At 41.4% G+C, this 21,452-nt stretch overlaps 1 protein-coding gene across 1 annotated transcript in view; it reads left to right on the forward strand.

The window, feature by feature from the left end:
- Window positions 1-16,316: 16,316 nt before the first annotated feature.
- The window catches only part of TMEM242 (transmembrane protein 242), a 47,100-nt gene continuing 41,964 nt past the window's right edge, over window positions 16,317-21,452 (forward strand). Inside the window, exons 1-2 of the mRNA XM_065889179.1 lie at window positions 16,317-16,408; window positions 16,915-17,015. Of these exons, the coding sequence (XP_065745251.1) occupies window positions 16,321-16,408; window positions 16,915-17,015 (189 nt within the window). The 5' untranslated portion in view covers window positions 16,317-16,320. The remainder of the gene's footprint in view (window positions 16,409-16,914; window positions 17,016-21,452) is intronic.

The following is a 21,452-nucleotide window of genomic DNA, read 5'->3' on the forward strand; positions in this document are numbered from 1 at the left end:
CCACCAAAGTGGATCTCCTGGGGGGTTCTACCTCTGCCATAACCAAGCAGGTGGACTGTCACTGGAAGTGTTGAGTTCAAAAACACCTCCCGTCCCGGCTGCAATTCAGATGTCAGGGAACCAGCCAGCCATCTCACCAAGGCACTCAAAACTGGTAATGCTAGCGACTGGATGCTTGAGAATAAACCCAGACTACGCACGACCCTGCTTGTCAGCAGTAACAACCAACACGGGAAAGATGGCCCCCATCTCACTTCCCACTCCAGGAAAGTGCATCTAATTGGTAGATGAAAAAGATGGTCTTACTAAAAGATTTTTTTTTTTTTTTACTGTCGAGTACATTTTTTTAAAATTAAGTAACCATTGGAAATCCTTAGATTGCCTTCGAAAATTACAGACACGTTTCCTATCAGTTATAGCAAGGTAGTGCTTCTCATGGATGTGAGTGCATTTTGGAAAGTCTGTTCAGATACATATCAATTATACCACGCCAATTTGGGGTCTAAAATAAATTATACTGTCCATGGGGGAAAACATCTTTTACTCAGTCCCTGTCCCATTTAATTGGAATCCACATGATTTAGGTTTTATCTTTGCTCAACTTAACTAAAATCACTACGTGGAGGGCATTGTGCTTGCTTCATCATAAGCAGCTCTGAGACACCAGATGTAACCCCTTGTGTCCAAGCACGTCACAGATTCTTACTGGGTACCTCCCACATTGATGGCACACTTGTCCTGACTTGTGGTGCATGCTTGGAGATGCTGCTTGTAGTTTATTTATCCAGGTGTGAGTGTAGCTGGAGATTCCAGTAGATAACTGAGATATAACTGGTGTGTCATTCTTACAGTACTGACTCTTCCTTGGGGGGGCTGTTTAATTCCTTGGCTCAAAATGTGTCACTCCGTTTCTAATTACTGCCAGCCAGATGAGTGTACCTTCTGTTATGTCCTGTCAGGCCCCAGATCTGGGCATTATTAAAAGCTGAGTAATGCTCATTGTCTTTAAAATACAAATTATAATTCCTTTAGACCAGCTACCATATGAACTGAAGGCAGAGTTAAGTGGTGATGGTGTCTAGACAAATAGCAACAGCTAATATTACTCTAGGGCCAGAGTTCTGACCTAGGCAAAAGCGTAAAGGGGGCAAGTTTGTGGGTGAGGGTGATGTATCTTGGGCTCTCTCAGGCGTAGTCTGGTTTTATCCAATGCTGGCCCCTGTCTCTGAGGATATTTCTTTTTAGATAGAGTATGTGTGGCTTTCTTGAGTTCACCTGCCCCAAAGGCAGAGCCAGATCTCCTTTTAACCTTGTAAGCAGTTTAAGTCCCTGATCCCTTCTAGAGAGTTGGTGGCACATCTCACTGCCTGTCACCAAGACCTCGTGGGCAGCCCCTCCACTGATTCCATAAAGCCACAGGGACCCCTGAGCCTCTTGGGCAAAGATGTTAGGGAACTGGAAAGGAGGAAGCCATGCCAGATTTTCAAACAGTTTTCCTTGCACCTCCAAGTTCAAATTACAACTCAGTCCATTTATACATGTAGTAAAACAAGAATAATTAATTTCACTTTTTCTTTCATTAATGACCAATTATATCAATTACACAGACTAAAACTCCTTTAAAAAATCACTCCCATTTACATCTTGGTTAATTAAATTCCCTCAGATATGTAAAACTGCAGTTATAAATTTAATGTGTTCAGTTTTCTTTTGAACTACTTCAAATGCCTATCCTAAGCAGTAAAGCCTGTCCAAGTACTTAAACCACTGTAGTCAATCTAACAAATTAAACCTATAAATACTGTGATTCTCAGTTCACTTAAACATTCCAATACTGTTTATAAATTTAATCAAATTTTTGTACTTAATTTAAATCACAAGTCTAAAATCAATTACTTAATGACACATTTAAAACTGAAATCACAAGCCTAGTCTGTCTTTGTGCTAATACATCCAATTCCTTCATGACAAACAGTGAAATCTAAACACACCCAGAGTTCCTCAATGATTTCAAATGTATTTCTGAACTACACAAAAGTATGAATATGATGGTTTGATTTACTTAAACAGCTCCATGCCTAATTCTAAACTTTCCTAGGACTAGAAATATAGCTCACCCATTGAAGGAACGATTTCATCATCCCCCGAAACCTGGGTTGTCTTTCTCAAGGTGTTGGAATCACTTATTGGCCAGGCAGCGTGTCCCAGAGGAACCTGCGTTTGTCAGAGCCTGCGTTTGCCCCAGACAATCCTGCCTGCAGCCCTGGTGGACCTGTGAGCTTTTGTAGTCAGACACCGAGGGACTTCAAGTCCTCACCTTACAGAGAGTGTTAGTCTTGAAGCCCTGGCTGCCTGGGTTCAAGTGGAAGCATGACCTAATCTTCCAAATCTTCTTTCAACGTTACTGCCTGATGGGGTGTGATGGAAACCAGCACCCCCCATTAAGGTTTCAGTTAACCTTCTCTAACCCCTCACTGCATGCCGGAATTTGAATTCTTTTGATCTTCCTTATGGCCAGGCCACAACTCTTACAGACATTTAAATGACATCCGGTTGGTTCTGCATGTGTCATGCCTCCATCTGGCTCTGTCGTCATGCTAATGACGCTGGCCCCGCTACACAGCGCCCTGGCAGAGCCGTCTAGTGGGCTACTAACCTTAGTCATCCAGGCCAGAAGTGACAACCTTTCTCTGTGTTCAACTGCACCTCCAAACCACTGATCTAAAGACATTTAGCTAGGCTTCCCGATGATGAGAGGGAGCACGAGGTGACTGGGCGAAAGAATGTAAGTTACAAACATCAGTTCTATCAGCTGCCAGTCATGTATTTACTTGTGTGCCAGGGAGCATGGAGACAGGGATGGACGAGACCCGCCGTGTTCCTACTGTCACCCCAGAGAGAGAAACCAGATGATAACAAGCAAACCACTGGGTGCCTCAGTGGTCTCTCAGATCCACACAGCCCTCCTGTGGCTGAGAACCCCAACACCCACCCCAGTAGCCTGGGCATTAGCACGGTGGGGCACACTGTTTTTTGGCAGCACTGCACCAGTTCCAGCAGTCTGCCTTCCAGTGATAGAAGCTTCCACTCCAGTGACAGAAGCTGCCCTCCAGGGATAGAAGCTTCCACTCCAGTGACAGAAGCTGCCCTCCAGGGATAGAAGCTTCCACTCTGGCTGGCTATGTGATCTGGAGCAAGACAGGAAGAATTCCTTGGACAACAGTTTCCTCCTATGTCAAATGGTGCGGAGATTAAATGCGCTCTTTCAGGTAAAGCACGTGGCAGTGCCTGGCACCGAACATGTGCTTGATAAACGATAGCTACTACTGTCTTCAGTAGATGCATTTTTAATTTTAGGTATGTGTCTTAGTCAGCTCTGGCTGCTGTGATAGAATACCATGGCTTAACAACAGTAATTTATTTCTCATAGTTCTGGGGACTTGGAAGTCTGAGGTCAAGGTGCCAGCATGGTCGGGTTCTGATGCGGGCTCGCTTCCTGGCTTGCAGACAGCCACCCTCTCACTGTGTCCTCACATGGTGGAGAGAGAGAGCAAGCTTCGGTTTCTTACTCTCCTTACAAGGACAGTAGTCCCATCAGGAGGGTCCTGTCCTCATGATCTTGTCCAAACCTAATTACCTCCGAAAGGCCTCCCCTCCAAATAGCATCACACTGGGAAGTTAGGGTTCCAACCTATGAATCTGTGGGGCACACAAACATTCAGTTCATAGCAGTGTATTTCTCTGAGACTCCAGTGGGCTTGATGTTTTTTTATTATCTCTTGAAAATGATACATTTCTGAAAACATACTTAGATAAAACTTGAGGATGCATAGCTGAGCATTGCCAAAGTTGTCCTCGATGTGTTATCTCCTTTCAAAGAACAAAACAGGGCTTGCCTGGTGGCACAGTGGTTGAGAGTCCACCTGCCTATGCAGGGGATATGGGTTCATGTCCCAGTCCAGGAAGATCCCACATGCCGCGGAGTGGCTGGGCCTGTGAGCCATGGCCGCTGAGCCTGCGCGTCCGGAGCCTGTGCTCCGCAACGAGAGAGGCACAACAGTGAGAGGCCTGCGTACTGAAAAAAAAAAAAAAAAAAAAGAACAAAATATCCCTTCAGGGAGGGAGATGGTCATTCTCCACTTGTGCCCTCAGATCCATTCGTCATGCTTCCTGCCTTTCTCCATGCTCCGAAGAGCTCTCGAGGGGTCCCTTTTGGCTGGTTTCTGATAGGATTTGGCAGTGGGAGGCACTGGAGGACACTGGCTGCAGGAAGCAGAGCAGTTTTTCCCTGTTCCCTTCATGCTTTGGTGCCTGGCTCAGCAAGTGGCAACATCTCTCCATGACACTCCTTCTGCCAGGGTGAGGACCTCCTGCCTGAGTCCAGATCTCGCCGGGCCCCCCGTTTCCCTTCAGGCCAGGGTCTATAACAGCTTCCCACTGTTTTCATTTCTGGTGCCTTGACCTCTCTTAACCCTGCCCACTCCTCTGTAGAGTCCCTTCATTAAGGAATCTTCTGTTGAACCACCTGAGAGGTTTTCTATGTCCTTCTGGGACCCTGGTTGATAGATGTAATTATAATAAATTTCAATATTTTCCCATGCAACCTACTTCCCTATCAGTCATGCTGTTAGTTTAATAACATATTTTCCATCATTAAAAAAGAAATTCTGGAGAATTTCCAACTGGCACATGCAAGGTCATGATTATAACTGCCTTAAGGGAAATAGTCATTTTTAGTATTGCTTGGAAATGAGATTGGGAAATACAGTCTTTGCTCATGGCTTGAGGTATTAAGAAATATGCTAAATGGGAAATTAGAAGTCAGCACAGGAGTTCACAGGCTCGAGTTATCAAAAGATCATTTTGTGATCTCTCATTTGCTTTCCCACTGTAAGGCAGAGTCCTAATTATCTTTCTATAGGAATCCAACACCTTCCCCTCAGCCAATATTTAGGCATGACAATGAGGCATACCCTCATCTCCCCCCAGAAGCTTGGAAATCAGATTACTTTCAGAAAGTTCAACTTTAAATCACTTGGACTGGATCAGAACAAAGAAATGCAGTTACCTTAAAAGCAGAAGGACCCTTAGAACTGTAAGGGTTGACTTTAACTGGCCTGAAAACATTAAACGATCTAAAGCAAACATATGTCTGTCAGAACAGGCCAGCCGAAGGAGAATCACAGAAACAGACATCAGCTGTGTTCAACGAATTATCTTGCAGAGGAACAAGCTTGAGTAACTCAGAATGTTCTGGTAGCCTTATAATGAGACAAACACCTCAGCTTATCTTGGCCAGATACTATTAAATAATCAATCCTAATTCCCTGTGTTTCAACTCCATGTTCACCAAGGAATATTCTTACAGTAATGAGTTTCTTATTTCAAAAGCAATACATGTTTATTACAGAAATAATCAGAAAATGTGGGCCAGGCCCAGAGATAATGTTAATGTCTCGATACGTTTTCTTCCAGGCTGTTTTTCACACACATAAATACACAAACATACGTATTGACAAAAATAGAAATCTTTCATCCTTACTGAAGTGCTTTGCAACTTACTCTTCACTTAATGATGAATAAGGAACATCTTTGTGTGTCAACAAATATGCCTCTACTACAGCAGGTTAATGGATACATTGTTTAAGGTGGGCAATCCTATAGATTTACTTAACCAGAGCTGTATTATTGCACATCTCTGCCATTTGCATCATTTTGCAATTACCAACAGAACCGCAGGAGACATCCTTGGAGCAAACCTTTGGACCTCTTTAACCATTTCTCTGCACAGATTCCCAAAGAGCATGGACATTCCAAGACATTTGAATTATTTTGCCAGATTGCTTTCCAGAAAATATCATAATGGTTCCAGTGTTTGACAATTTTTATAGGTGCTAAATCATTAGGTTATTATTTTGACTTAAATTTTTCTGAGTACTAGTGAAGCTGAAATTTTTTCACGAACTTATTAGACATTTGAACTTTTTAATGTTCCTATTCATATTCTTTTCCATTTTTCATTCATCTATCTCTTATTTATTATAGAGCTCTTTACATCAGTAGGGTTATTAACTTTTATGACATATTTTGCAAATATTTTTCCCAGTTTGTTATTTGCCGTTTATTGAAACATGGTATTTTGCCTTAAGCTCAGACTCTATTAGGAATGAATTTTAAGTAGCAGAGCCAACTCCACTGGCTTAAACAAAGAGGACTTATTATTTCACATAACAAGCACCTCATAGAGAGGAAGTTGTTGGAACTGGTTCAAAGAGTTGACAATGTGAGGGCTCACATCTCTGCCCTCTCTTGGCCTCCTCCTGCGTGTCATCTTAAGGTCACTAAATGGCTGCTGTAGCACTAGCCATCAGGTCTCTGTTCTAGGCAGAGGAGGAAGAGACAATACCAGCTGACTCTTACTTATGCCCATTGGACAGAATTGGTCACATGGCTACTCCCAACAGCAAGTGAGGGGCAGGCAAGGGTGAAGGGGAGATGGGGCGGTTAAGTGAGAAATTTGCACCGTCTACTGTAGAGCAGTTTTAAGTTGTATATAGTCAAATTGGTCTATATCTATTTCTTTGGTTTCATGCTTAGAAAGTTCTTCTCCAGCTCAAGGATGTATTCCAGTAGATAGTCATCTATATTTTCTTTCATTACTTTTATGGTTTCAGTGTAACATGAGATAGAAATTAAACTTTTTTTCCAGATAACCAGCCAATTGTCCCAAAACCATTTTTGGACTTTCTCCACTGATTTGAAATATCTTAATTGTTTACTAAGCTATTAGATACACTTCTATTCTGTTCTACGGATCTAGTTAGCTATTCCTGTTATGGTTAGTACTTTAATTAATGTAATTTACCATGTATTTTATCATTTCAGGGCAAGTCCCCCTTCATGGTACTGCTTTTTCAAAAATTTCTTGACCTTTCTTGAATGTTTATTATTCAGATGAATTTTGAATCATCTTGTCAAGTTTTTTAAATGATCCTATTTGGATTTCAACAGGAAATACATTAAATTTATAAACTGAGAAGAATCGACAACTTGTACAGGTAAGTTTTCTGAACCAGAGACGTGGTATGTTCAAGTCTTCTCTCATACATCAGTAAAGTTTTGTGACTAACACATAGTAGGATCTTTTTTCTCTGTTTTGTACTTTAATCAGTTATAGCTAATATACAGGAAAGCTAAAGATTTTTATCAGATTGATTTTACAGCCAGCCACCCTAGTGAACCCTCAATTCATTCTAGAAGTTTTCCTTACTCGTTATTTGTGTCCTTGATCTGCCGGAGCCTGCAGGAGTGGGGTGTCACACTTCACCTCCTGGCTGTTACCTGGCTTCCTGTCATAGTTCTTACCATATTTCTCGTTACGTAGTATTAAACTGGCATTCAGACTTATGAGCCTGATTAACGTGATTCTTCCCTGAGGGATCAATCGGTTCTTGCTCTGCCGACAAAACCAAGTTTCAGAGATGGCAGAGCTGAGTTGGCCCATGTCCTGTGACATAAGCCTTCTTGCAAGTTCTAACCTGTCACGAGGGCAGGAATTTCTTCTAGCTCGTCTCCATCAGATATTAATCCGGCTTCTGTTCAGAAAGTCCTAGGCATAGGAGACAGTATAATTCAAGGTTCCTAATTCCATCTGGGGGACATTTCAGAGGCTCTTATTTATCGTGACGAAATCTACCTAGTCTAGCTTCTCCCTGTGTCTCTGGGAGATTCTACTTCCTCCTTTAACACTTTCTCTGATCTATTTCTTCTTCGATGACATGGTTAAGATTTCCCTCCACCCCAGTCACCACCCCCGTAAATGGGGCTCCTGTTTGGCAGAGTTGCTGACCTACAGATAACAGCCTTTGGGTCTGGTGGTGATCCTGGTCCGATGTGCTTTGGCCAGGGCAACTGGGTCACGTGATCATGTGACATGAAGCCTCTGCGAGTGGAACTCCTTTGGCCATTTTCCCCAGAAGCTGAGGCTGTGATCGGCATACAGCACACCACTGGGTTTCTCCAGTATGTGCTACACTCATAACCACAGCACACGGCATTCCTTTAAGAGAAATTATGTATAATGTAGAAGAATGTACCTAAGCTAACTGGTTACCTTACAATCAGGAGTCAAGATGGACCTGCTGCTGAATCTGTATTTAGGAGAATCTGCGTGAAATCCTTCCTGGATACAAGATGATCTGCTACATGACCTCTTAAGGTCACTCCTATTTCCACAGTCATGCAACTCTGTTAAAAGCAACCAAATAAGGATAAATATATAGCAGGGCTTGAAATAGTAAATCTAATTCTACCATAAGTCAGTCTATTTTGGTTTCTCAACTCTACCAATTCAGAATGTGCTTTGGTGAGTGCATTTTTCTTCCTAATTGATTGGAATGAGTAGATTATTCATGACCCTTTTGGCTTCCCCCCTTTACCCCCCAATAAATAGCCCTTTTTCTTCTCTCTTAGAATGGGAAGGATAGCTCTAAATTTGACTTGGGAAAGTGAGATGTTATTTTTGGCTCAAGTAGAATTAGAACTTAGACCCCTGAGTGAAATCTGGTCTTCACTAATCCAGCCACCCTTTGTGTTCAGACTAACTGCTGGGTGGAGACATTAAATTTTAGATCTGACCTTGAGCTGTAAGAAGGGTAGGCATTGCTCTCTGCCCCCTAAATCAAATAGCCTCATTTCTCCAAACTTAGCTAGCATCATAGAGTTGGGGGGGAGGGGACGGATGGTAGAAACACTCCTAGTGAGCAGCTGGTTCAGAATTTCTCAAACTATAAAGTATACACTATGCTCCTAAACAAAGGGTTCCATGCTCAGATTCCCTGCAGAATCATTGCTTACTGTGTCCTCCTCTTGAAGACTCTGGGAAGCCCTACAGCAAAGCAACCTGCTATATCTCGTTTGCCAAACTTCTTTGAACACACCACCACCACCCCCCGCCTTTTTTTCCAGGTAGCACCTAACAGCTCTGGAACTGACATGCCATGAAACACATTTTGAAGAGTGCTGATCTATTCACTCCACTCATTTTACGGAGGAGGACAGTGAAGCTCCTATTAAGAGATGTGGAGACAATCATTCCCCACGCCTGGCAGGGCTGGGAACTTGACCCTGGCTTCCAGACAACCTGTCCAGGCTCTTTCTCTCACCTTGAAAGAGGAGTCATTAATGGTGGCAGCTTTGAGGTGTCCCCTAGCACATTTTCATTGTCTGGAATTTGAGGTTGTACTTATTTATAGTTCACTCAGCAATGAATCCATCAAATGCTCTGAATGTTTCTAAAAGGGCATTGGGCCCTGTGTAGCTGACCTAAATAAAACACTCTCTTTTAAATTGCATGTAATTTACTATATAGGGAAATATTTTATCATGCTATATCATACCATTCTAAGAGGTTATTATTTTTATATGAAAAAGTAAATCAAAAGCATCAAATCTCAGTAAAATATGTCACTAAGGTGAAACTGTATGGCCCAGTGAGAAGTAACCATAGACACGTCTTTTAAACACAGAGCACGATAGTTGGTGAGTCAAAATTATAAAAAGTTGTCCAAAGACCACGTGTATATTTTTTCAAATTGTGTAAAGTCAAGTAGTTTGAGCATGCTAGCACTCTTTGGAAGTAACATTTTTCTGACTTATTCTCTGAGTTTCAAAGGCACTTTGAATCTATATGCGTTTTAGCACTTCTTCAGCCATACAATTGTTTATGAGACTCTAGTCCTGGATACTTTGAAATCTTCCTCAAGATTTATTTTCTGCCTGAATACACTTAAGGTAAGAGATATACTCCCATCAGCTGGGATATTTTAAATTGGCTTCTAGCTTCTGAAAATCAAGTTTCCAAATATGTTTCCAAAGCTAGTACTGACCCATGTGATACCTTTTTGTGAATGAGAAAAAGTGCCCCTTCCTGGGGGCATTTGCAGCTCTGCACTAGGGCACAAGTCCTGGTGAGCGGACTGCAGGCTGGATTCCAGTCCCACCTGTCCCCCCAGTTGGAGGCCCTCGTGCAAATGAACAAGTCGCACAAATAAAGCAGGGGTCCTGTCTGCTTCCCTCCCTCTCCTCCAGCCCTCCATGCCCGTAGGGCTGAAGACCTGATCAGGCTCTATTTACGGACCTTGGGCCTCTCACCTCATCTTGCTGACTCAGCCCGGAGTCCTGCTGACTCTCGGTGCTCCGGATCTGATGACTGGGCTCCTGACCACGGTCTCTTTTTTGGTACCCTTGCTATTTTAACTGGGTTTGTGCCTTGCAGTGACCAGTTACCATCTCTGGGTCTTCAGTTCTGCCCAAGGTCAGGACCTATTATCCGTGAACAAATCTCTTGGTAATGCCAGCCTTCCTGCCTGAAGTTCTGAACTCTCTCCCCTGCCCTGGATCTCATGATGTCATGTTCACGATGGAGAAATCCTCCCACTTCGTCTCACAACTAGACCACCTGAAGTGAAGACCTCTCTTGCAGTGACCCCTTAGGCATGTGCTTTGTCCCCCAGAATAAGCCCACTTGCTTCTGAGTCATTTGTTGGGGTCTCAGTTGCTGATCCTACTTCTGGGAACTAGCCACTTACTCACATGCCCCGCTCTGAATTCCAAGATCCCACAGTCCAGATTCAGTACAAGTGCTGACCCATCTCCTAGGCTCTCTATATCCACATGTGCAATAATAGTTAACATTCAGAGGGGTGACCTTGAGCAGTGTAGATTTCAAAAGCAAGAAATTAAAATGTTGCTTCTGTCCATATTTTACTTTTGAAGGCAGAAAGTAGAAGAAATATAGGTAGAAAGAATATCAACCACAAAAGTTGAAACAAAAAAATGCCTTGATGAAATTCTTACTTAGAAAATTGAGGGCCATGGAACTATATGCTCCAAAAAACCAAGAGCTGTGCCTCTTGACTTCACCACAGTAAAGCAAGGGCCAAGACCATAACAGGTGCTCAGTTAATACTTGCTGAATGAATGAAACTAAAATCTATCTAAACATAGTATTTAGTCAAGAAAGTTTTCTTGTTCTAGTTCATATAGTCACTCTTCTATCATACATGTGATAGAACCTGTCTTTTTAGTCATTTTGTAGTTTATGATCTTTAATACATCAGAATAAGAGGGGATAATTAATAAAAATAAACACGCTACACATAATAAGCACTAATGACACTAGTGGTTGATATCATGGATCTCAGTAAACGTGAGTGAAATGTGGGGCTGTATATGAAATACTGGCAAAGTGATAATACTGGCATAAGTGGAAAGATATTTCACTTTTGGCAGTGTTAAAGGGTTTTCTACGACTGGGATACACACACAGGACTAAAAATAATCATGCTTTATGTTGCCAGAATACTTGACAATTTACAAAATACTTGAACAAATGTGATCATATTAGATCCTCACAAGAAAGTTGAGGAACATAGTTAAAAGAAATTATGTGCATCACTTTTTTTTAAAGAAAATATCTAGTGGTTGATGAAATATAACACCTTTCAAAAAGATTTCTGGTCTATCACCAACAATAACAACTCAACTGATAATGTAGAAAAAATTAAAAAGATACTCTAATAAAGAAAAAACGAAAGGAAGGAACCTGTAATGGCAAATTTCATTTACTGTGATGAAGATAGACTTATATTATTCAACCTGGGAGTTACAGACTTCAATTCTAAGAGATAAGGAATGAAATGCTGGACGTGAGTAATGAGACTCAAGCTTTGGAAATCTAGTTTCAGCTCACTGAAGAGGAATTATTACCATACTTACCATTTATATTACATGGTATTGATTGTTGTGCACTTCAGAATGGCTATAACTTTGGGAATCCAGAGCAGATATTGGGAAGCATTCAAGAGGCTCTGGTAGTCCACCAGGGGATGCAAATACCATGCAGGGCTCTCAGCCAGCCTGGAGTCTCTCCTTCTGACACGTGCTTCTCACTCTTGCTTCCTTGCTTTCCAAGAGTGTTGTCCCTGGATATCCTGCTGGAGAGTCTGGTGAGTAACTCTGGAAACCTACATAATATTTCTACTTAGACAGAAAAATCTATCTTTTAAATAATAAGGTGTTATATTTTAAAGTATTTTTATTGTTTTCTTTCCTTTTTTTCCCCCTTTTCATAAAAGTAACAAGTCCTTTGTTAAAAATGATTCAAACATTATAGATACGTAAAAATGTTGCTCTGGTCACCATTTTACTTATTAAGGTAGAAAGTAGAAGAGATACAAATAGAAAATTTCACCTCCCCCTTTGCTCAAGGTAACCTCCATTGATAAATCAGTATAAGATCCAGTGGATCTTTTCTTCTGTGCACACACTTAATTAGGCAATACTTTTTAATCTCTGCACTACATTTTGGACAGCTATCTTATATCGGGAAGTAGTGAGAAGAATGATCTTACTAAGGATGCTATGTGATCCTTATGAGATTTTAAAAAGAATTCAACCTCATACTTCAAACAGGGAGAAACTGAATCTCTCAAGAAGTATCTTTAAAAACTAGTTGGGGAAAAAAGCCCATCAGTGTTTGGAATTAGCTAGAGCTAGGGCTACCCAAATTCTGGGAACTGCAATGCTAACAGGTTTCTAGCTTTCACAATTTGAAATAGAATCTACAGGGGCCAAAAGGTTTGAAATAAGAATGTGGTCAGAGGCATCACTGGTATGGACTTTGAGCTGACTAAAACAAACACCAAAATAGCAACAGAGGCTGTCTCAGATGAACTTGCTTTCCCAGGCTGTTCTTTTGCTTGTGAGACAGTTCTATTACATTTTTCTAAAAGGGACTCGTGCTTCCGTTGAAAAGGCAGTCCTGCTCGTATCGCACGGGGCACCGTTTAGGAACTGATAACTGGTTTCCACTTGGAATGCTCTGTCTGGCTGTTTTAGAAATAGTGTCAATGTCTTGCAAAGACACTGTGCTCCAAATGTTTGCAAGTCTCCTGTTTGGAGCTTGCATCCTGCATTTCCATAGAAACCAGTCTAGGTGAGATTTCAGGGTTCCTAGAACAGACCAGCTAATCAGATTGCACCTGAAATACCTAATTGTGTGCACTATAGAAATACGAGTGACATTGTCTTTAAAATATGTTTTCTTTAAGTATTCTAACTTGGGATGCCTGGAATGTGGTTCTAATCTCCGGGCCAGGGACTCTCCATCCTTGTACCAGGGGTGTTTCCCAGGCCTTGAAATCACCATCCCCCAGGACCTGGGAGAGAACAAGGCACAGTAGGCTGGGGGATGGTGATGTAATCCCCCCACAAGCTCGCCTTGTCCAAGGAGCTCTCAGTCCCTCCTCGCCAAAGTGTGTGTCTGACAAGGATCCTCAACATGTAAATTGCTTGCTAAGGCAAAGATTACCCATTGGTTTGCTTTAGTTGCCTCTCTGCCCTCTGTTTACCGGGAAAGGAAGCTTTCGTGTAGGAAGCAGGAAAGCTGTCCTTTACTCTGGGGAGTTAGAAAGAAGGCGGAAGTTCGTGAACCACATGCTCAGAAACAAAAACAGACAGGTGTCCAACAGGGTGTGTAGTCACTGTCTCAAAATGGAGACAGGCTCCAGAGTCCAGGACACTGTAACTTTCCTCAATTTAAGGATGTTTTATCTCTCTTCTGTTTCTAACAGTAAATAGTAATATAATCCTTAAAATCAAAAATTTCTGTGCTTTTGGGGGGGGGAACAGCAAAGAATGGGGAGAGTCGAGGAGTCAGCACTTTTTCTCTCTAAACCGTCTTGAGAGAACAGAATTCCAAATGTTGAAACGGTCCTGGACTTTGTTTGTTGGGAGTTTTTGAATGATTGATTTTATTTCGGTACTGCTCATTGGCCTGTTCATATGGATTTTAAAGGTGTAAACTGTGAGTAAGACGGAGAGAAGATGGTCTCCAAGTGGAACCTGAAGCATCAACATCACTCGGAAACTTGTTAGACATGCATGTTCTCAAAACCCACCCTAGCCCTACCGAATCAAAAACTCTAGGATTGGAGACCAGCAATCTGTGGTCAACAAGTCCTTGCAGATGAGTCCAATTACCAAGCTCAAGCTTGAGGACCCCTCGGGGGGCGGATAAGGACTTGATGGAGCTGCTTTTAAATACTGGCTCTGCTACTTCACAGCTGTGTGCATTGAGCAAGTTAGTTTCTCAGAGTTTATGGTGTTGACTGAAAACGCATGACCTAAAAGCTTTATTTGAAGACCTTACTTAGCACTATAGCCTGGGAATCAGCCTCTCAGATAGCTCTGAGGAACTGTTCCAAAGAGGTAAGGGAGGAGCCAGGATATTTAGGAGTTTTTGCTAAAAAAACAAAAATGTAGTCGAGCATCAAAAGATTACTGCTAATCACAAAAACCAGACATCTCAAGTTAATGATTTTAGTGCTTTTCTAAGTGTGGGAAGATGCAAGAGTCTGGGCTCATTGAATTTATTCCTTTGAGATGCACCTTAACTAACTAGGGCCCGTATCCTGTTTTTCTGCAGCCTGAATTGCCCTCAGGCAGCGCCGCGGGGGTGGCTGCAGTGCCTGATGGCTTGATGGAGGGCAACATTCATTGTTTACTGGGATGGCAGGCAACAGTTTTTTTGTTGTTTTTGTTTTGTTTTGTTTTTGGTCCACAATGGAGAAGACTAAATGAGATAATTTATTTGAAGCATTTAGGGTAATGCCAGACACACAGAAAACACTCAATAAATGTTAGCTGCTATGGTCACCATTGTGTATAGGGGGAAGGTTAAGTCTCGGGACCTTCGACAAATTAGCACAGCATTTGCCAGCTTAAAGGGCTCTTTCAGATTCTGACACTGTGCTTCCAAAGAATCCAAAGTTAAATAAATTCTTTGTGATTTCTCCCACACAGAAATTTGAACAGAGCAGTAGTGCTCAACCTGGCTCATTATAAGAAGCTCAATGGAGCTTTTAAACCGCCCTGCCTGGACCTTCAGAGCTGTCAACTCCAGTGGTAGGCCCTGGGCATCTATAATTTAAAAAAATCTCTATAGGCAATGCTGCAAAACAGCTACTGGAATCGAAGGGGATAATAACTAGAGCTAAGATGCACTAAGTGTTTGTGCCAGGCACTATGCTAACTCCTTTACCTACACTGCTTCACTTCATTCTTACGGCAATACTATGAGGTGGGTTCTATCAGTTTCTGTATTTTGCAGGTGAGGAAACTGAGGTAAGTGAGCCTAATAACCTAATCAAGTTCACATAGCTGAGAAGTGGTTTAGGACCAGAGCCCAGGTTTGGGCTATTAACTGCATTTTAACTGATGCATTCATTTACTCTTTCATCCAACATTTATTTATTATACATGACCAGGTAACACCGTGAGAGCCGGGACGTATAAAAATGAATAAAGATCTCCATCCCCATCTCAAGAAGTTCATGGCTTTTGCTGTTGTCGTTCAGACTGAACAAGAATGACAGATTGCCTCATTTTAAAAGATGATGTCATGTGTCTGTCTTTGAGAGGCTGAAAAGATTTTCTATGACTACCAGCCGCCTCCTCTCAATGGCCGCTTACTGAATCCACCACCTTTTGCAAATTAGCCTACCAGTCTGTGAAGACTGGGTCTGTCTGTTGGCCGCTGGCGCTGAGCCGCTCTGGGGCAGCCTTGAAGCTCCGTGTTAGCAACCCCTTAGGGTGCTCCTTTGCTCTCCCGGCTGCGGTTGTGCCATTCACTTCAGTTCAGCATGCTAGCCATCCAGTCCCTTCGGCTGGACAATCAATCAAACCGTGGGGTAGGGAGCGCATCACCACACAGCTCATAGGCTGGCAGTCTTCCAGGGATAAAGCCTGTCACTTACACCTAAAGCGACAACTGTTACGAAATTTCCCAGCAAAATACAGAGAAAAGGCCGAGGCCTACTTTTTAGAATCGTGAAATGTTAACGCCGGCCAAATCCTCAGACATAGTGTACGGCTCACCGGGAAACAGAGCTGCAGGGTCTCTAAACAGGCTGGGACTGGGCTCCTGGCGCAATCTGCGACCCCTCACTGCCCCCTAGAGTCAAAGCTGAGCGGTGTTTCAAATAGACACAATATTAAAGTGCAGCGATCATCACCTTGGAGCAGGCAAATGATCCTCCCTGGTTGACAGCCTTGGAACACACCGCCCCCGGGGTGCAGCCACAGCAGCTTCCCCGCTCGCGCGCGGGGGAGGACAGAAGTTTTGGGGCAAAGGTCGTTCTCCGGACCGGTATTCAGGTTGCACAGATGGAGGGGGCAGCGGAACCTTTCTCCTCCGCCTAGCTCTCGCTTCCACCCGGTCCCAGTTGGCGCCGGACGCAGTAGTGGAGGCTTATAAACATGGAGACAGAGGATACTGGGACTGGAGAGCCGTCTTCTCGTCTGGGGGCTCCGGCGTCCACTAATGACCGGCTTTTCGTGGTTAAAGGTGTGGTGTGGTGGGGTGCGGGTGTCGGGGTAACCTCACCCGGGGCCCTAGCCTGCGCTGGAGCTGGCATTCCCACTCACACCCCGCCCAGGGAGACCTTCGCTTGGGTGCCCTGAGTTTAGTCCGTGGGCTGGTCCCGCGAGCTGTACTGTATGTGCTGCATTTCCCCCATTCCCTCTGCAGTTTCTTTCGTGTCCTCCCTTTTCTAACTCCCACTCTCCCTTTTGACGCAGTTGTCCCCGGGAAGAGGGGAAGAGACCCTGCGCCTATCTTCTACCTTAGCATGGCCTCAGGAACCAGAGGTCGTGTGGTCACGCAGGTTTCCCAGCCGCTGTCATTTACCTTTGCCAAGAGCTGCTTAGCCATCGTTTCTCGAAATTCAAAAGTGATTTTTAAATAGTATCTGAAACTTACTTGTGTCCATCTTTTTAACGTAAGGGTTTTTTTTGTTTGTTTGTTTTTGCCTCTCCCCACCCTCCATGCCCTACCCCCAAAACTCTTGACAGGTGGAATTTTCCTTGGTACTGTTGCTGCAGCGGGAATGCTGGCTGGATTTGTTACAACGCTATCATTGGCTAAAAAGAGAAGTCCTGAATGGTTCCATAAGGTTTGTGACACCGAAATCCATTCATAGCATTATTGTTGTTTACAAATCAATGGCAGCTGTTTTGACTAGGAAACGTAAAGAAAGTGTTGGTGGCCTTTCACATTACTTTAAGAAGTAAACCAGTGTGCACCTCATAGATTCAGGAAGTGTACAAATTAATTAACTGTATTTTCGTTTAAAAAGAAGTAATTATGCGCTTTTTAAACTTTTAGCAGAACACGTCTTTGAAAGCTCATCCAGTACATTTCCTATTCACAACATGACATTAAATCTAAATCTAGGTAAATCATTCTCAGTTGTGAGAGGCCCCAATATTGTATGTACCACTAAAAAAGAAAAAAAATGCCAGTTAAATTCTTGAGATAGCACTGCAAGAGGCTTTTCTCAGAGATGTTAAAATGATGAAATACAGTGCGTCTTAGTACAGATGAAAAACATAGGTCAGCTCCTTGAACCCAGAAACCATGCATGCTTGTGCAGTGCAGCAGCCCCACTCCCTAGAAAGTTGCCTGGCACATAGTAGGTGCTCAGTAAATTTTGGTTGAATGACTATAACCCACGGAGGGCAGAAAATCCTTTTTCCATGAGCAAAATTGAGCAGTCATGCTGTCATGGACAGGTGTACTTCATTTTCCCAGTTGAGAAATTTTCTTCCCCTGTGGTGGTTCTTCTGTTTCGTTCTGTTTCTGCCCTACCCGCCTCATAAGGTTTATTTATCCATTAATTAATTGCTTCAACAAATGTTTATTTTGGATCTTTTATGTGCAGGCACTGTGCTAGCTAGGTGCAAGAGATACAAAAATGAACAAAACATATGTACCCCTCAAAAAGCTAAGTCTGGTGTGGGAGACAGATGGTAAACAAATAATCACACAAATAACAATCCAATTACAGTTTGATATTTGCTTTGGAATACAGTGTTATGTGAAAAGTCATAAACCAGTTCAATTCCCTTCTGACTTGTATTTATCTTTAATAATCTGATAATCATATTTAAGCCTTAAGAATGGCAAGAGACCACATTTCAAGTGCATTTGGATTCCCCTCTGAATACTCAGAGTTCCTATGGAGTTTCCCAAATAACTGTTATGAGCTCATGGTCATTTTCCCCCTATGTCACAGAATATTTTCAGCGCAGAAATATATATTTTGTGAAAGAAATCAGTGAAACCTGACTGATAGTGGTGTTTTAATAGTGGAGTTTTGGTTGATTTCTAAATCCAAGTTAACATGATAACCTTTGGGTCACAGATCTTTTTTGAGAATCTGATGAAAGCTAGCAATTCTCTCTCAGGAAAAAAAAAAGCACATATACATGTTCACAACTTTGCATTCTATTTTGTGGTTCTGAGATTTGATATCACACATGGCCTTTATAGTCTAACGTGGTGGTTTTCAAACTGTGGTCCACAGAACCCTGGGGATCCTTGAGACCCGTTGGGCGTCTGTAAAGTCAGTTATTTTCATAATACTGCTAAGATACCTGCACTAATGATACAGAAACAACAGAGGGTAAAACTGCTGGTGCCTTGCTGTAGTCGAGGCAGTGGCCCCAAACTATACTAGCAGGCATTGTTTTCTTCCTTCCTGTGCACCCGAGGTTAAACCCATCATTGCATAAGAGTATCCTTGATGAAGAAGTAAAATTATTTATTTTAAATATCTTGACCCTTGAACTTAACTTCTTCAATATTCTGTGTGAAGAAATGGGAAGTACACATAAAGCGCTTCTGCTTTATACCAAAGTAATATGTTTTTCTCAAGAAAAAGCAGTTGTGTGAGATACACACTGAACTAGCCACTTTTTTTCATGGCATATTATTTTCACTTGTAAGAGCAACAGACAAATTGTAGTTATTCAGAAGTGAGTATTTGGTAGACATTTTCTTGAAAATGAACAAAATGAACCTGTCTCTTCAAGCAAGCAATTGTTAGTATTTGTTGCCAGTGATAAAATTCCAGTTTTTGAGTAAAAATTAGATTTTAGAAAACGTGTGTCTGCCATTGTGAGCTTGCCATCTGCTCAAACACTTAAAAGGCTTTTCTTTTTTTTTAAGATTTATTTAGTTAGTTATTTATCTAATTTATTTTTGGCTGCTGTTGGGTCTTAGTTGTGGCACGTGGGATCTTCATTGCGTCACATGGGCTCTTCGCTGTGGTGCACGGGCTTCTCTCTAGTTGTGGTGTGCAGGCTCCAGGGCGCATGGGCTCTGTAGTTGTGGTGTGTGTGTTCTGTAGTTGTGGCGTGTGGGTTCTGTAGTTGTGGCATGTGGGTTCCCGAGCGCATAGGCTCTGTAGTTGTGGCACGCGGGCTCTCTAGTTGAGGTGCATGAGCTCAGTAGTTATGGCACGTGGGCTTAGTTGCCCCACGACATGTGGGATCTTAGTTCCCTGACCAGGGATCGAACCCACATCACATGCATTATAAGGTGAGATTGGTAGGGATATGAATGATGTAATTTTTTGGTATTTAATAAATAAATGACGTCAACAGTTGAAAGATAACTGTTAGCTTGGCAAATCATTATTTTCTGAATGATCATGATGCCTGGATAAAAGTTCCATTCAAAAATGCAGATTAGACTAATGGGTTTTAATGTAATAAAGTACAAAAATTCATTGATACGATTTTATATTCCATATTGCAGATAATTTTTAAGAAACTATTTGTTGAGTTTGGGTATAGTATCAAAGAAGGGAGGCTATTAAAATACTCCTCCCTTTTCCAACCACATATCTGTATGAGGAGAGATTTTATTCATATACTTCAACCAATAAACATATTGCAACAGATTGAATATAGACACGTATATGAAAATTCAGCTGTCTTTATTAAACCAGACATTTAAAAAATTAGCAAAAATGTAAAACATTGCCTATCTTTGCACTAAATGTTTTGTTTTGTAAGATGGTTATTTTAATTCACATAATCAGAAATCTTTGGGATCAAAGTATAAATGGATCCTGAGACCAGGAAGTTTGAGAACCCCTGTTTTGGAGGTTAAATATCCTTCAAATAACAGTTATTTCAAGACCCATTTAGGTAATGAACAGACCATAAGGATGAGTCATCATCTTTCTGATATAGTTACAACTTATGAGAAATTATAAAAATAAATCTTTAAAAAATATATATTGTTTATGTTACAACAACACGGCTGTTTCTGTGATGTAAAGAATATAGCAAAACGTATCAGGTAGGAAGGCTCTGTAGAGGAAATAGCTAGATTGAGCATTCTTTTTAAATATCAGTTTGATTTATGTCAAATTCAGCCCAGGATTAAACTGAAAAAAAAAAAAAAACTAAACTAAAAACATGAGCCTGATTCTTTAGGTAAGCAGTTAACTTTCTGAAAAGCTGAACAATTCGTTCTTGATAGGTCCTGCACGTGTGAATAATAGATTAATTCTTGTTAAAGTAGATACAAGATAAGGGGCACCCATGTCTTTAAGCACAAGAGGTATTATAAACACAAAAGAATGGAAAATAATTTTTTTGTTTTATCTTGGATATTAAATATCATAACTGCATTGTGATTTGTTAAATTCAAACTTCCATATGCACATGGCTTCATTTTAATTTAAATGAAAAAAATAAACAATGTGGTAGTGAAGAAAAAGGTAGCTTTCATTTATATAGATGTGACTAGCATATGTGGTTATATGTAAAGATCTTTTAAAGCAACATTATTTTTTGGCAAGTCAGTCTTTCCCTGCAACCAGTCAGTGTTCATTTTGAAAATTCTGAGCAGGCTATATGAAGGTCATGTGATGTATAACTCCAGCGGATAAAGCTTGTGACTAGACTTTTAAAAACTTAATAAGGGCAGATCAATTTTTTAACATCATTTCCACTAAAATTCATTTTTGGAAGTATGTAGACAGTAACTGATAATAACTCACTTCCTTGCACAATCAATTTCTGAGACTGATATACAAATACAGCATGTACCTTTTTTTTTTTTTTTAATCTGAAAGTTTGGCAAACCTAAGATTTTATTTGGAGTATTGCTGTGTTATTAAGGGTTATTTTTATACATAGTTACCTTTTTTACTTAGCAAAATAAATGTGGGTTTGTGTAGACTTTTAAAAATTTATGTATATCTGTAATACATATATAATTTCTTCTTAGGGAAGTAAAAGATTTTTAATTTAAGTTTCTAAAATAAAATTTAAGCCAAAGCACTTAAACTGACCCTGGTGTAATAATATTTGGTTAATGATACTGCTTCTGGATGAAAATGCAAGCCAATTAGAAATTAGTGCATTTGTGTGAGATCTGTTGCTGAAATTATAGCGACATGAGAAGAAGGAACAAGATTAGAGAGTAGTATATTGTTTTCATCATAGAAAATGGCTAAAGAAAAATCTCTTGAAAATCTGGTCAGGACCAGGATATATCTACAAAAAGTATGTCATTAGATAAGATCTGCTAG

The sequence above is a fragment of the Phocoena phocoena genome, chromosome 12, assembly GCF_963924675.1.
Source record: "Phocoena phocoena chromosome 12, mPhoPho1.1, whole genome shotgun sequence".
NCBI lineage: Eukaryota > Metazoa > Chordata > Mammalia > Artiodactyla > Phocoenidae > Phocoena > Phocoena phocoena.